Below are 16,381 nucleotides of genomic sequence, written 5' to 3' on the forward strand. Positions count from 1 at the left end.
TCCCCATACTCAGGAGAAGCGGCAGAATGTATTTTGGGGTGTCATTCCACATATACCCATGTCATGTGTGAGAAATTTATCTTTTAGTGACAACGTTGTGTAAAAAAAAAAAATTAAAAAAAAAAATTGTAATTTTCCCGAAACTTGTGGCAAAATATAAAATATTCCATGGACTCACCATGCCTCTCAGCAAACAGCTTGGGGTGTCTACTTTCCAAAATGGGGTCATTTGGGGGGGTTTTGTGGTATCTTGACATTTCAGGGCCTCCTAAACCGTTATAGGTAGTGAGAAAATGCAATGAAAAATGTACGCCCTTTGAAATTCTGATGGTGGTGATTTGTTTTCCGGCTCCCGTACACAGCTACGCTCCCAAAAAGTCTCACATATGTGGTATCCCTGTACTCAGGAGAAGCAGCAGAATGTATTTTGGGGTGTAATTACACATATACCCATGGCATGTGTGAGCAATATATCATTTCAATGACAACTTTGTGTAAAAAAAAAAAAAAAAAATTTTTTTAGTCATTTTTCAAACACCTGTGACAAAAAAATAAAATATTCAATGAGCTCAACATGCCTCTCAGAACATTCCTTAGGATGTCTACTTTCCAAAAAGTGGTAGTTTGGGGGGGTTTTGTACTGCCCCGCCATTTTAGCACTTCATGAAATGAGATAGGCAGTCAGAAATTAAAGCTTCGTAAATTTCAGTATTTACACCATAGTTTGTAGACGCTATAACTTTTGCGCAAACCAATAAAAATACGCTCATTGATTTTTTTTTTGTCAAAGACATGTAGCTAAATATATTTTGGCCAAAAAAAATGACATAAATTGAGTATATTGGATATTTTTTAAAAGACAAAGTTGAAAATGTCATTTTTTTGCAAAATTTTCGCTCTTTTTTTATTAATATCGCAAAAAATAAAAAGCGCAGAGGTGATCAAATGCCACCAAAAGAAAGCTCTGTTTGTGGGAAAAAAAGGACGTAAATTTCGTTTAGGTACAGCATTGCATGACCGAGCAATTATCAGTTAAAGTCACGAAGTGCCAAGTTGAAAAAAGGGGTCTGGTCCTTTAGCAGCCAAATCCTCCGGGGCTTAAGTGGTTAAAGACAGAAAGAAAGAGTTTCTGAAGAAACGCACTACAAGTTATTTAACATGGTTTCCAATTGGACACGTTCACATCTATGCTTTTTTGAGCCGCTGCGTATATGAAAAGGGTCAAGGACTTTTTTCCAATGCAAAATAGTGTTTTTTTTGCTTTTCTGGTTCAATAGATTTCAATGGAAAAGATGCAGAAAAGAAATGTAGTGCGTTTTTGCCGCAAACTGCATTTTTTAATCTGCCCAACAACAAATTGGCTAAATAGAAGCATAAAAAATGCAAATCGCAGCAAAATCACGTGTTCAAAAACACAGCAAAGCACTGCATAGGTGTAAACCGAGCCCTATGATGGTCATACACGTATCGATTTTCGGACGAGAATATTCATACGAAAATTCTTTGTACATTCGCTGAAAGAATGTTGTTTGAAAATTTTACTTGCTTTTACAATTCATTTTTAAAATTAATGTAATTTCTGAACGAAAACCACATACACTGTCCGAAAATTCCTTTGACCAAGAAGCTTTCTATTCTGGTCCTTCAAATTTTCCCGTCACTGTGGTCAAAACAAATGTCAATTTGACCGCACTAATAATTAGAAAATCGAAGTAACCTTCTTAAAATTAAACTTTTTTTAAGGAAGACATGGCTTGTTTTTGTATGGCCAACACATCTGATAGCAGGCGCATATAGCTTTTATTAAGCCACCTTCCTATGACAAGGGAGTCTGTCATACATAATATATTGCAGTTCTGTTTGAAAATCAACAAAACAGTCTTTAATTTTTTTTTTCTTTAAATAAAAAAAAAAATTGATCTCGGAGTCTGATATTTACCAGATCCGACCTTATATATATATATATATATATATATATATATATATATATATATATATATATATATATATATATATATATATATATATATATATATATATAGATAGATAGATAGATAGATAGCATCTCTCTTCTGTTATTCTCAGAGTGGATTAGAGATTTTGTTCCCCAGCTATATATATATATATATATATATATATATATATATATATATATATATATAGTTAGTTTTTTACATTTACCACTGCATATAGATATGTAGGAATAAATTGTCTTTATTTATTTTTTTAACTTTACATATTAACCAAAATTATACACCACACTTTAAGGTTACTATCCAACTATTACAAACAATATGCTGGCCAACTAATCGTTAGCTGCAGCCCTAGTCTTATCCATCTGGAAATGGTCACAGAAGAAGCAGACAACCCTTTACGAGGTCCATCCGTGAACACAAATAGAGAGTCCGACTACCTGAAAGACTCCATAGCTGCCAGGTACACCCTAATTGCACGGACCACATCCAAGGCATGCAAGGCAAATTCCTTCAGATATTTAGGCCTGGGACACAGGGAAGGCAGAACACTGTCTTCATTCAAATGAAAATCAGACAACCTTTGGAAGGAACGACAGACAGGGGCGAAGAACCACCTATCCCTGTGAATCACCAGGTAAGGTGGACAGGATAACGCCACCAGTTCCGACACCCTGCGCGCAGAGGTGATGGCCACCAACAAGGCCACTTTCTGGGACAGCGTAAGCAGGGAAATCTCCCGAAGTTTCTCAAAGGAAGACTTCTGGAGAACTGAAAGCACCAAATTGAGATCCAAAAGGCTGCAACGGAACCCGCACTGGAGGAACCAAATGTCGAACACCCTGAAGAAAGGTACGCAGCAGGGAGTGTGTGGCCAAAGGTCATTGGAAGAAGACCGCCAAGGCCGACACCTGGCCCCTGATGGTACTCAAGGCCAATTTCTGTTCAACCCCCCGTTGAAGGAAGGTCAAGATCCGAGCCACTGAGAAGGAGCGAGGATGAATCCCAAGAGACTCACACCACGCAATGTACGTCTTCCACGTACGATGGTAGATCTTCTTAGAAGTAGATTTCCTAGCTTTTAACAGGGTAGGAATCACCCGACTCAGATAAACCCCTATCCTTCAGCAGCCAAGCCGTCAAAGCCAGTGACGTGACTGTAAAGCAGGATGGAAGATCGGTCCATGGGACAGCAGATCCTCCCTGAGAGGAAGCTTCCAAGGAACATCGGCGACTAGCCGCACCAGATCGGCACATCAAGACCAACGAGGCCAGTCCGGAGCCACTAAGATGACCGGAATCTCTTCTGCTTCGATCCTGCAGAAAAGTCTTGGCAGAAGCTTGAGAGGAGGGAAGGCGTAAATCAGACGATACGGATCCCACGGGGGCCACCAGCGCGTCTGTGGCATCCGCCAGAGGATCCCTTGACCAAGCCACAAACCTCTGCACCTTTCTGTTGAGCCGAGATGCCAACAGATCCACATCGCGGGTGCCCCACCGGAGACAGTTGATGAAACCCCTCGTGATGAGGGGACCACTCCTGCCGACTGAGGTAATCCGCCTGCCAATTTTCCACCCGGTACTTCGGAGTGGGCTGGAACAAACCATTCTGCCCACCTCAGAATGCCAGCTACTTCCAGAGCCACAAGGACACTTCTTGTGCCCCCTTGGTGATTGACATAAGCCACAGCCATGGAATTGCCCAATTAAATGCGCACTGGACAACGCTGAAGATGATCCGTCCAATAGTCCAGACACAGTATGATCACTCGGAGCTCCAAGATATTGATACAGCGTCTTCCAGCATCCAGATCCTCTGAGCAGAATGATTGCCAAGGATGCCTTCCCAGCCGCATAGGCTGGCATCCGTGGTGACCACTTTCTAATACAAAGGAAGGAAGGATTTGCCCAGCCGAAGCACCGGAAAACAAAGCCACCATATAAGGGACTCCTTCGTTCCCTAACTCAGCCGGATCTGATTTTCCAGAGACTGCGCAGTCTTGTCCCATTTGGTAAGAATCTCCCTTTGCAGGGACCTCGTATGGAACTGTGCAAAGGAAGCACTTTGAAGTAATTGCTAGTGTGTGAAACTAGCACTATTAGTAATAATTAAGCACACTTGCTAGTGTGTGAAACGCGTCTACCTGTTTGCCACATTAGGATGTTCGGTTAATAAACCAGAATTTTGATGATACCTGGAGTGCAGCCATTTCTTCTATATTGATTGTCTGCGGAGGCGAGCCGAGGCGTGCACCCGTACATCATCAGGCTTCTTGATTCACCTGGAGCAGTAAATCTTCCTTGTCTTTGTATAAAGCGGAGAAATTGCTGGTGACTGGCACATATTGGAATGTGAAGGTAGGCATCCTTGATGTCGATAGAGGCAAGGAAATTCCACCACCTTTCGAATGGTCTTCACTCTAAACTTCTGCACCAGCCCAAAGCAGTTTAGCGCCTTGAGGTCCAGGATTGGACGCACTTTGCCTTCCTTCTTGGGAACTGAACAGGTTTGAGAAAAAACCCTGAAAACATTCTGAAGTCAGAACCAGTACAATCACCCCTTGAAGTAATAGGTCTTGTACCTTCCCAAACACGCACAGTAAGCGGTTCGGGGACAGGCGCAAGTTGGAAGGAAAGAACCTTGCCAGGGGACAAGAGCGAAACTGGATCTTGTACCCGGACCAAATGCTTTGTGGACCCACTTGTCTTGAACCAGGAAAGTCCACGGATCCAGAAACCAGCAGAGACGTCCCCACACCTCCGACACGGGTGAGGGCACACCTTCATGCTGAAGGAGCCTTGTCCAGGGGTCTGGAGAAGCCCACTCTCGGCCTGCCAGACCAGGTTAGTTCATATCCTCCAGAGGCGGCCTTGAAAGGCTTCCAGCCCTTGTCAGTCGAACCTGAGGAACGGAAAAACTTCTTATGAGCCGAGAATGAAGGCCCACGTCAAGGACGAGGTTCCTTGCCCTTAAGTAGCCTGCGGAAGAAAAGTACTCTTCCCCCTGTGAGACCTTTAATAGTGTCATCCAGGGTAGCTCCAAACAGGCGATCTCCTTGAAAAAGAAGAAGATCAATCAAGGCCTTTTTAGAAGTCTGGTCCGCAGACCAGCACTTGAGCCAAAAGACACGAGAGACCAAGAATGACCACTGCCAAAAACAGAGAGCTGAGCCACTTGGGGAGCTGCATTCAAAGAGGCATCACAGATAAACTGCAGCCCCTGGATCAGCTGCTCCCCTTCCAGGTCACTGCGCAACAGCTTAGCCCATTCGGTCAGTCTGCAACACCAGGGCAATAGTGAATATGGGCCTCAGTGTCGAACCAGCCAGGGTGTACATATTGCAGGCCACAGCCTCTGCCTTCCTGTCAGCCAGGTCCCTAAAGGCTGGGGAATCTTCAACCGGACCAAATACATTACAAACAACAAGGAGCTGGGGGCACACCCTAAACATGCATTTCTAAAGCTGGTGCAGCCATGAACCAAGCAACATACATATATACAAAGAATAGCGCACACATGCAAAAGAAATGACTATCAAATATAAAGGCAATCAATAAAAAAAAAAAAAAATGGGGATTTAGTCCCACCATATGGCCATATCGTGCTCAAGCCCACCACTACGTCAAAGTACCCCATTTTCAGTGGGTCCTACACTATCCATAAAAAGAAGGATGAATCCAGCCTCTCAAACCATTGGAGATACTTACTCCTTACTGGGATAGATGTGCAACTGCACTATGAGGGACTCCTCCTATATCTGCTAGCTAGTGGACACTGATAGAGTACAGGTGTGGGAGGGTGGGGTGCTCAACCCCAGAGTCTGGTCAGAATGAATACATTACAAACAACAAGGAGCTGGGGGGCACACCCTGAACATGCATTTCTAAAGCTGGTGCAGTAAGGAGTAAGTATATCCAATGGTTTGAGAGGCTGGATTCATCCTTTTTATGGATAGTGTAGGACCCACTGACAATGGGGTACTTTGACTAATGGGAATGAGTGGAACCCAAGGATCCGACTGTCCCATGGAGGTGCTAACGTCCCCCCCAAAACCCTCCGGGAGAGGGGGGGACAGCTACTCACCATACCAAAAGCCAGTCGGGCACCGCTCCAGACAGAACCCCTTGCCCTCGAAATGAGGGCTGTTGGCCAGGAGAAACGCTGTGACTCAAGCCGAGATCCGGTCGTATGCGACCACGCAAGGCATTTAACTCGCAGGCCAGCCCCAGCACGGTGGGGATATGTCGCGGCTGACCTAGTGCGGAGCTGAGGTCTGACTGGGGTGACCACTGGATCTAGATTATCCAGCCCGTCCGCCCAGGCCAGCAGTTGATTGCAGAGCTCACAGGAAAAACCAGGAGAAAATCTATCTAAAAGAAAAAATGTTGCCAGGACCAGAGATCCCAACAAGGAACTCGGTCCTTACTCCTGACTAGGCAGAAGAAAAAAAAACTGAGTACCTATAGCAGAAAGAGGGAGAATACCTCCTGGGACTGCCCGTAGGTGTAGCCAGACTTTATCTGCCTAGTGTCCTACTCCTGTAGGGGGCAGTGTAACCCAATGGTTAAGAATATCAGGAGCTGTGTCCGTCAATGAACAAAAGAGAAACCTCTTTATTTTTACATATCACCTCAGTTAAAGCAGAACTAGTCTCCAAACTTTACTCTCCATGCTTGCTTGTCTAACAGTCCTGCGCCGGCATCTGTTTCTAAATGGCAGTCTTCAGGCCTAGCCATTTGCTGGCAGAGGATGACATAACTCCTGAACGAGCGCAGGAGATCGTCATTCCGCCACTCGAAAACTGGCCTGGCACTGAGAGCTGAGCTGTGCATGCGCAGCTCAGTTTACAGTGCTGGAGGAGATGGCGAGCAGGCAGGTAGTGGCATTTTATTGTCGTAGAGACAGTCTGTCTGCTCAGTTTTTTTTTTTTTTTTTACAGCGGGACTTTAGTTCCACTTTAAACAAGTAAAACACTCACAAGAGAACAAAAAGGGAAACACCTACCTGTAAAAAGATGAGGAAATTTAATTGGTAAGATCACAGCTTCTTTCAGTGCCTCTTTGGCCCCTTCCAGGCCAGCAACATCACTCCATTTTACATTTGGTTTTTCCATGACAATGGCACCTGCAAATTAATAAGCAGCCATTAAGAACTTAAAACTAAGTTAAAATCCAACCAAATTTTTATTGTTTTGGATAAAGTAGGGAAGAATTAGAACATCTGCGAGTTAGAAAATACACTTTTCAAAGGTCTAACATGGCAGGGTGGTTTCCCATATTTTTGCTGCATGCAAAAAAAAAAAAAAAAAAAAATGTTTTTACCTAAAAACATTTAAGCAGCTTTACAATGCTGTGGTGAGAAATGTTAGTATTGTTCAGTGTACTGCACAGACCATGTGCATTTTTTTTGGTGCAGCGAATAGAAATTTTGGTGCAGAAAGCAAAACTGCAGAATGCACTTGGCCGAAAATCAATTTAAACATATTTTAAATGAATATGAAATTTATGGTCAGCCATTATCGGCAACTTTAGCACAAGAAAAGATCAACAAAATTGTATCCATCTAAATTCTATGTAGGTCTTCACACTAGTTTGTTGTGCTTCCGTTTTGGAGTTAAAAATCTTGCTTGCTGCATTTTTGGTCAGTTAAAAAAAAAAAAAAACCACACTAAAAATACACCTCCCCATCAATGCATTGAAAACGCAGCAAGAGCACATTAATAATGCATCCATGTTAAGTTTTTGATGCAGTTTTTGAGTCACATGACCTATCAAAAACAAACCATAAGCACAGTAAAATCGAGGCACCTTTTTCTTTAATCAGCAAAATGCAGATAACACTATTTTTGGCCACTGAAATTTCGGTGCATTTCTAGCATTTTTATTTTTTTGCCATTATAAAATGATCTGAAAAGATTCTGTTTTTACTTTACTGCATTTGGTGCAGACACACACTGGGAGTTCTTCAGTGACCCTGAGTCTGGGCTTCTGGTGTGTTGCCGTCATGTTTTCATGTATATTTTAAATGTGTCATCAATAGGCTTTATAATGCAAGCTAATGCATTTAATAATCATAAAAATAAGCATGCTAATCTGCACACGTTTGACCATGTGTGAATAGGCTCTTAAGGAGGTTGGGGCTGTCACTAAGCCTGTACTGCAAGTTCTGACAGTTCTGAGTTATACATCAAACTTTGCAGAAGTGCCTAGACACAGAAGCTTGGGCTACACATATATTTGCAAACTTAATACATATGCAGGCAAATCAGTTTTAAAGCGGCAGTAAACTCCGCTTTTTAACTTGTACCTTTAGTTAAGCCTATAAGACATCACCAGCACATGCACACTGTATTCTCAAAGCACGGCATGCAGGCCATTGAGAGTGCTGTGCGGTGGCTGTGACTCCCGCAAGCATGCATGGGATTGGTGTCATTGTGGCTTGGCCAAACAGCCAGAGTGGCAAATCCAGAAGGAAGGCTGGGTGAAGATGGATTCCCTGTCAGCGCTGAAGGTGTGCCACTGGAAGGATACGTTTTTTTTTAACAAGTAGGTCATAATGTGCTAGTATGCGTTGCATACTAGCACATTATGACATGAGCCTGTGAGGGGACCGTTTTTTTTTTTTTTTTTTTTTTTAAGCGGTTTACTACTGCTTTAATCTGTTTAAATGATTTACAGACTCTCCTCATTTAAAGACTTACCTGTTAAAACGACTGCTCGGACTTAAAACCAGCTCTCCCGACCGGAGTACAGTACAGGATTTTTGTTGTTTAGTTTTGTGTTCTGTACTGTACTTACGCAAATTAAAACAACGTTATTGAGTTGGTGTTTTGTGTTTAGACCTTTTTTTTTTTTTTTTTAGAATACAGTACAGCAGTTAAGAATGCTTAAAATATTGATTGAAGTGTGGCTCCTCATTTTATGACTAATTTGTTTAACAACCTGGTTGCTGGAACAGAACCTGGTCGTTAAGTGAGGAGAGCCTTAGACGTTTTGTAGATTTTAAGGGTACATTATTGAAAATAATGTATCAAAGCAACATGCAGAAATGCATACACAAAAGTGTGAAATTGCCATCAGTGTTATAGTCATATCAGCTAATAATAATGTATAAACGTTCTATTTATAGTCAGATAGAATTTCACAATAAAAAATAAAAAAACAGTATTAATAACATATACAGAATAAAAACGTTACCTTGAAGCTGGCTTTGCATCTTCTTTTTTTCTGGGTCTTCTGACTCCCCATCATCACTTTCATTTCTAAATAAACATAAAATGAATGTTGAAAAAAAAAAAAAAAAAAATGTATTTTTGTACTCATCGTAAAATCCTTTTCTCTTTCGATGGACGCAGCACCATATCTTCTTAGACCATTGGGTTATGCTCCTCCAATCAGGAATAGGACACTAGGCAGAAAAAAGCTTTACCACGCCTATGAGGGCTGTCTCTGCAGGTATAACCCCACAAACTCTGCTACAGCAGCCAATTTCGTTGCAAGCAGGGTTTAGAAGACAAAAAATCCCCCACACTTAGAAGCAGAGGGGTGGGTGCTGCGTCTGTCGAACTTCAGAGAAAAGGATTTTACAGTAAGTACAAAAATCCAGTTTTCTCTATTGTTCATTGACAGACGCAGCTCCATATCTTCTTAGACCATTGGGATGTCCCAAAGCAGTATTTTCATGAGGGGTGGGAAGACAACGCAAAAAAGGAACGGAACTCCTCAAAGGCTAAACTTAGCCAAGTAGGCAATATGGAGCTCAACCAGGAACAACTGGAGCTCACCTAGCAAAAACATACACCCTCAAAGAAAACAAAAAAGATTCTCTTTAAACAGCAGCCTGCAAAACCTTGCGGCCAAAGGAGGCATCCGAAGATGCCAACACATCAACTTTGTAGAATTTCGTGAATGTATGCACAGACGACCAAGTTGCCACTTTGCAAACTTGCATCACTGACGCCTGATGGCAAAAAGCCCAAGAGGCACCCAGTGCTCTAGTAGAATGCCCCTTCACTGGGAAAGGAGGAACCTGAGCCTTCCAACACCTGGCTTTCAACAGCCACGCCGTTAAAGCCAGCAACTATAAAGCAGGATGGAAGATCTGACCTTGAGGCAGCAGATCTTCCCTGAGAGGAAGTCTCCAGGGAGCATCGGGGACCAACCTTACTAGGTCTGTGTACCAAGACCGGCGAGGCAAGTCAGGAACAACCCAAATGACCGGAATCCCTTCCACCTCTATTCTGCGTAGAAGCCTCGTCAAATGTTTCAGCGGAGGAAAAGTATAAATCAGCCAATACCGACCCCAAGGAGCCACCATTGCATCTGTGGCGACGACCAGAGGATCTCGAGATCTGGCTACGAACCCCTGCACCTTCTTGTTGAGGCGAGAAGCAAACAGATCGACCTTGAGTGACCCCCACCTGACACAGGAGATGAAACACCTCCAGGTGTAGGGATCACTCCCCGTGATCCAACACCTGATGACTCAGGTAATCTGCTTGCCAGTTCTTCACTCCTGGGATGTGCACAGCAGAGATAGCTGAAACTGTTCATCCCAGGCCAAAATTTCAGCCACCTCCCTGGCCACCAAAACACTCTTGGTGTCCCCCTGGTGATTGTTGTAAGCCACAACCGTGCCATTGTCCAATTGAATCCGAACGAGACAATCTTGCAGACGAGTCGTCCAGTGGCTCAGACAAAACATTTATCGGTAGTTTGGACTCTTCTACTGTCCAGGTTCCCTGGGCACATAACTTCCCCAGTACCCTGCCCTAGCCTGACAGGCTGGCGTCCGTGGTTACCACCGTCCAAAACAACAGGAGGAAGTACTTGCGTCTAAAGACTTGGGATCCTTGTTCCATTTGACCTGAATCTCTCTTTGTAAAGGTCTGGTACGGAACTGAGCAAACGGAACAGAGCCTCGATGGTTGATACCATCAGACCCAAGGCCCGCATTCATGTTCGCAGAGAGGACAGTGTTTGCCAACAACTGGATCGCCCCCTACAACTTCTGCAGCTTGTCCGGGGAACGAAAGACCCTCGCCAAGGTTGAATCCAGAGTCAGGCCCAGATAATCCAGTCTCAAGGAAGGTATCAGAGCAGATTTCTCTAAATTGATGGTCCACCCGAATTCCAGCAGGGAGCTGACAGTAATCGTCAGGTGGCCCATCAGGGCTGAATGAGAGTCTGCTCTCAATAGGAGATCATCCAGATACCCCAGCACCGCAAATCCCCCGTTGGCGCAACAATGTCAACACCAGGGCTAGTACTTTGGTAAACACCCTGGGACCGGAGGCGAGACCAAAGGGTAATGCCACAAATTGATAATGTTCTTCTGCTACGGCAAAGCGCAGAAACCGCTGGTGTCCAGCGTAGATAGGGATGTATAGATATGCGTCCTTGATATCTATGGAAGCCAAAAAGTCTCCCTGGTGTAGTGACGCCACTACCATTCGAATGGATTGCATGCAAAACCTCTGTACCCATATGAAGCGGTTCAGAGCCTTGAGATCCAGAATTGGACGCACTTTGCCCTCTTTTCTGGGCACAGTAAACAGGTTTAAATAAAACCCTTGAAAGCGTTCCTGCGAGGGAACTGGCACAATCACCCCTTGCGACAGAAGATCTTGTACCACCTCCAGTAGATCCCTTAACCGGTCTGGAGAGGCACGCAGGTTGGACGGGAAGAATCTGTCCGACGTACGAGACCAGAATTCAATCTTGTACCCTGATCGGATCAGTTCGTGAACCCATTTTTCCTGAATCAAGGAGGTCCAAGGTTCCCAGAAAGAAGCAAAGACGTCCCACCCACCCCAGAAGCGGGTGAGGGCGCCCCGTCATGCAGATGAGGATTTGTCCGCAGATCCGGACTGGCCAGTCTTTGATTTACCTGACCATGGCTTCTTGAAATTCCCAGACCTGAACGGCTTCCCTTTTTCTTGCGATCAGGAGGTACAAAAAAAGCCACTTATAAGCAGTGAAGGAAGGCCCCCAGTCTATAACGTAGCGCCTTGCCCTTAGAGGATTGAGGAAGAAGAGTTCTCTCTCCCCCCCCCCCCCCCCCCCGTAAGGCCTTTGATCAACTCGTCCAGAGAGGATCCAAACAACCTCTTACCAAAATAGGGAAGATCTGTCAAAGCCTTTTTGGAAGCCTGGTCTGCAGCTTTTTAACCACACCATGGACCAGCTTTTTAACCACACCATGCGTCTAATCGCAATGCCCACTGCCAACACTCTGGCGGCTAGGCGAGCCGCATCCAGGGACACATCACACATGAACACCAGGGCTTGAGCCATTTGGTCCATTAGTGGGGAGCTGCTCAGCTTCCAAGTTACCTCTTAGTAACTTCACCAATTCAGTAACCATCTGACACCATGACATTCACAAATATTGGTTTCAAAATGGAATCCGCAAGCACATACAGATGGCGGGATAGGGACTCCACTCGCCTATCCACAGGGTCCGCGAAGGCCGGGAATTCTTCCACCGGAACCACAATAGACTTATTCAGCCTGGAAGCCGGGTGATCCACCTTCGGTGGCACAGTCCACCTAGTGGACACTGCATCTGCAAAAAGATAATGGCGTTTAAAGAGCTTAGGCACCACTAGTATGTGCTTGATGAGCCGCCATTGTTCATTGACAATATAGTCAAAAAGTTCTGGACAAGTGAACACCTTGCCCGATTTTCGGGATTTGCGGGAGCCAAAAGACAAGTGAGAACCCGATGCCGTAGATTCATCTGCCAATTTTAAAGTTTCCCGCACTGAAACTTTAAGTGCTTCCACCAATATGCGTTGGCGGACGAAGACAGGTCCTCTTCACCATCAGAATGCGAAGACACCGACCTCTCAGGGTGGGGTGTGTCAGCGGTGGCCAAGTCTGCCTCAGAATCTGAGGAAACTACAGAGGGAGGCAAAGGCAGAGGGCATTTAAGGCTAGCAACGCTTTTACATACAAAATCTACCTCAGACAAAAGGCTTTCCAAGACTGCCATAAGCACAGACGGGCTGCAACCCAGAAGGTTCTGCAGTCACTCCTAGGGGGTCTGTAGGTGAAATAGTATCCTGGGACTCCATATTACACGGATATGAAAAAAATGCAGTGTCACTTTAAATATCGCTAAATCCCGATCCCACCGCTAACTTAGCGGTATACCTAATCCCAATCCAATACAAGCCGATAGCAAAGTGGGTGAAAAAACCTACAGGGGATCCCAGAAAACTGCCAGCACGTTCTTGTGAAAGTGGAATTGAAACGTTCCTTTACAGGAAATGACAAGCACAGCCTGTCATAGATAGATTTTCATGTTACATGCCGTTTGCCTGTCAAGCATTGTGAACTGCAAGAAAATGGCCGCCCCATGCATTCCTATGGGCAACAAAAAATGGCTGCCCATGCATTTTAATGGGAGAATATAAAGCATGAATCTAAAGCGGACGCAATTCCGCCCCCCCCCCCCCCCGCCACCCCCCAGGTAGGACGTGGTAGGTTGGGGGGGGGGGGGGGAACAGTATTACTCATAATACCATTGTACAAGGTGGGCGCCACTCCGCACAGACCACCTCCCACACGGGATGGGGGTGCTGCCAGCCAGGGGGTACGCTGCGACTCAGGGCCTTCCAGGTGGATCGCGTCCCAGCGAGACTTGTCCACTCGCAAGCTCGTCCCCATCCATTGGGGCTCTGTCATGGCGAGGCCTAGTTTTGAACTATAAACTGCTCACGTTCGCTGGCCAGGCTGGGAGACCATAAGGATCCAGTCTGAAACCACAGCCAGCTGTTGCTTGTAGTTCTCCAGGAACTCTAACTAGTGAAAAAAAAAAAATAAATAAAAAAAAAAAAAAAAAAAAAAAAAAAAATCACAAAATCACACAATTTCCCTATTATAGCTAAGACCGAAGTCCCAGCAGGGAACTAGGTCCTATTCCTAAACTAGGCAGAAACAAACTAGCTGCTGTAGCAGTGTGTGGGGTTATGCCTGCAGGGACAGCCCCCATAGGTGTGGTAACGTTTTTTCCTGCCTAGTGTCCTATTCCTGATTGGAGGAGCATAACCCAATGGTCTAAGAGAGATGGAGCTGCGTCTGTCGATGAACGATAGAGAAATAAAAAAAAAAGTAGACCATTTTCAACTGTTGCAGAATGAAACACTCGAAAAGAAAAGAATAGGTCAGCCAGCAGAATAAAAGTCTTCGAAATGTACCTGAAGAACTATTCATGTGGTTTTAAGCATCATATTCCTGTTTAGTTATCAAAATTACCTAATGCAAACCATTGATTAACATTCATAAAAATAGTCAAACTATCATAAAAGATGTTTAAAAAAATTGCACAAATAGAGGGAAATTCCTCCTTCTGATCCTCCTCCTACTGAAAAGGCTTAAACCCAGTTTAACCACTTGCCGACCAGCCACCACATATATACGGCGGCAGGTTCCCGCGAATCACTGTACCTATACGGCGCTTCGCGGAAGCTATCGTAGGGGCGCGCATGCCCATTCGCCCACAGGGAAGCTGATCTGCGGGGCCGGTGGCCGCGATTGCCGCCGGGCACCCGCGATCGCTCCCCGTGGAGAGAGAATGACGGTCTGCTGTTGTAAACACAGCAGACAGTTCCCTCAGTAATCATCACAGGGCTCCTCCTATTTAGGATCACAGGTCCCTGTGTTGATTCCATAAGCCCCCCCCCCAGAGTTAGAAAACACCCTATAGGCATACATCCAACCCTTTGATAGCCCCTGGGTAACCCCTTTCCTGCCAATGTACAGTAACCGTGCATATTTTAAGCACTGATAACTCTAGTAATGTCACTGGTCCCCTAAAAGTTTCAAAAATGACAGTTAGGCGTCCGATCTGTCCACCGCAAGGTCGCAGTCCCGCTAAAAATCGCTGATTGCCGAGATTACTAGTAAAAAAAAAAAAAAATTAAAAATGACAAATTTTTCCCCTAGTTTGTAACTTTTTTGAAAACCAATCAAAATACGCTTATTTGGATTTTTGTTAACAAAAATAATGAAGCAGAATACAAAATTGGTCTAAAATGATGAAAAAAAATAGATTTTTTTATTTTTTTATTATTATTGGGAATGTTATATAGCAGAAAGTGATTTTTTTTTTTTTTTCCAGAATGCTCGCTCTTTTAGAGCGAAAAAAAAAAAAAAAATTAGAAGAGGTGATCAAATACCAACAAAAAAAAGCTCTATTTGTGGGAAAAAAGGGCATCAATTTTATTTGGGTAAAGTGTTGCACGACCGCATAATTGTCAGTTAAAGTAACGCAGTGCCGAATCGCAAAAAATGGCCTGGTTATTAGGAGGGAAAATCTTCCAGTCCAGAAGTGGTTAAAGATTCAGATGCACACCGATACTGGTCCTCCATGTTCAGCGACTTTTTGCTGTATGTGCAGCCACCTCAGAACTGCATGCAGGACGACCATAAAAGCGGATGCAAACAAAACATCTACACACAGTCGCATGTCAAAAATTTTAGATCTGTGCACCCACTACTTACTACATGTCAAATTTTGACTGTTCGTGCAGCTGCTGCATTACCATCCAACTCTATGGGCTGTCTGCACACAGCTCTGAAGTGGATGTATACGGTGCAAAAAGTTGCTCAGTACGAAAGACTGGCCTTTACACTCGTCTGAATGAACCCTTAGAGGAACATACCCTTTATCTTCAGCAGTTCGAGGGGCTCCTTCCTTTACAGGTTTTGCTGGGGTTTTCTCCTTTTTCTTTAAATATTCTTTAAGCTGTTCTGCTCTGTCAAGATACTCTATACACTTCGCTCGAATACTCTGCTTTGCTTTTTCACCCTGAGCGTCATCTAAAAGGAAAGGAAAAAACAAAAACACATACACAAAGATTAAATGTAACATTCCAAATTCCTTCTATTTACGTCTATATATTTTCTGTATATTTCTTTAAAAGCACATTGTCCTTTAATCCTGTATCTGCAAGGAGATGCATCATTCTGTTATTGTTAAACTGACAAACGCTATTCACACCAAATGTGCTCAGTAACATTCTAAGGATGAAACACATTATCCAATCCACTTCTGAATACACATTTAAACACTTTCACTTTCAAGGAAAGTTAGTGGTTTTTTTTTGCAAATGTTCAAAAAAAATTTTGGGCCTGAAGAAAAGTTAAAACCCCCTAACTTATGTTTTCTGAAAGTAGACACCCTGGAGAATAAAATAGTGGTAGTTCGTCTTTTTCTGTTATTCACGTAACAGTAACTAGGTTACCAAATATTTTGGGAATATAAAAAAAAATGGATTTTTGTAAGAACTTACCGTAAAATCCTTTTCTCTTAAGCTCATTGACAGACGTAGTCTTCTTGATTCTCAAGAGCTGGGTTATGTTGTCTCCGCAGGAGTAGGACTAGGCAGAATGACAAAACG

At 43.9% G+C, this 16,381-nt stretch overlaps 1 protein-coding gene across 1 annotated transcript in view; it reads right to left on the reverse strand.

Moving 5' to 3' along the window:
* Window positions 1–16,381, reverse strand: part of LOC309557098 (vacuolar protein sorting-associated protein 4B) — a 78,756-nt gene that overhangs the window by 37,822 nt on the left and 24,553 nt on the right. The window contains exons 3-5 of the mRNA XM_082259719.1: window positions 15,644–15,800; window positions 9,171–9,235; window positions 6,979–7,098 (exon numbers count right to left, since the gene is read on the reverse strand). Of these exons, the coding sequence (XP_082115845.1) occupies window positions 6,979–7,098; window positions 9,171–9,235; window positions 15,644–15,800 (342 nt within the window). The remainder of the gene's footprint in view (window positions 1–6,978; window positions 7,099–9,170; window positions 9,236–15,643; window positions 15,801–16,381) is intronic.

Source organism: Pelophylax lessonae (assembly GCF_965119305.1).
Source record: "Pelophylax lessonae genome assembly, chromosome: 5".
In the NCBI taxonomy this organism is placed as follows: Eukaryota; Metazoa; Chordata; class Amphibia; order Anura; family Ranidae; genus Pelophylax; species Pelophylax lessonae.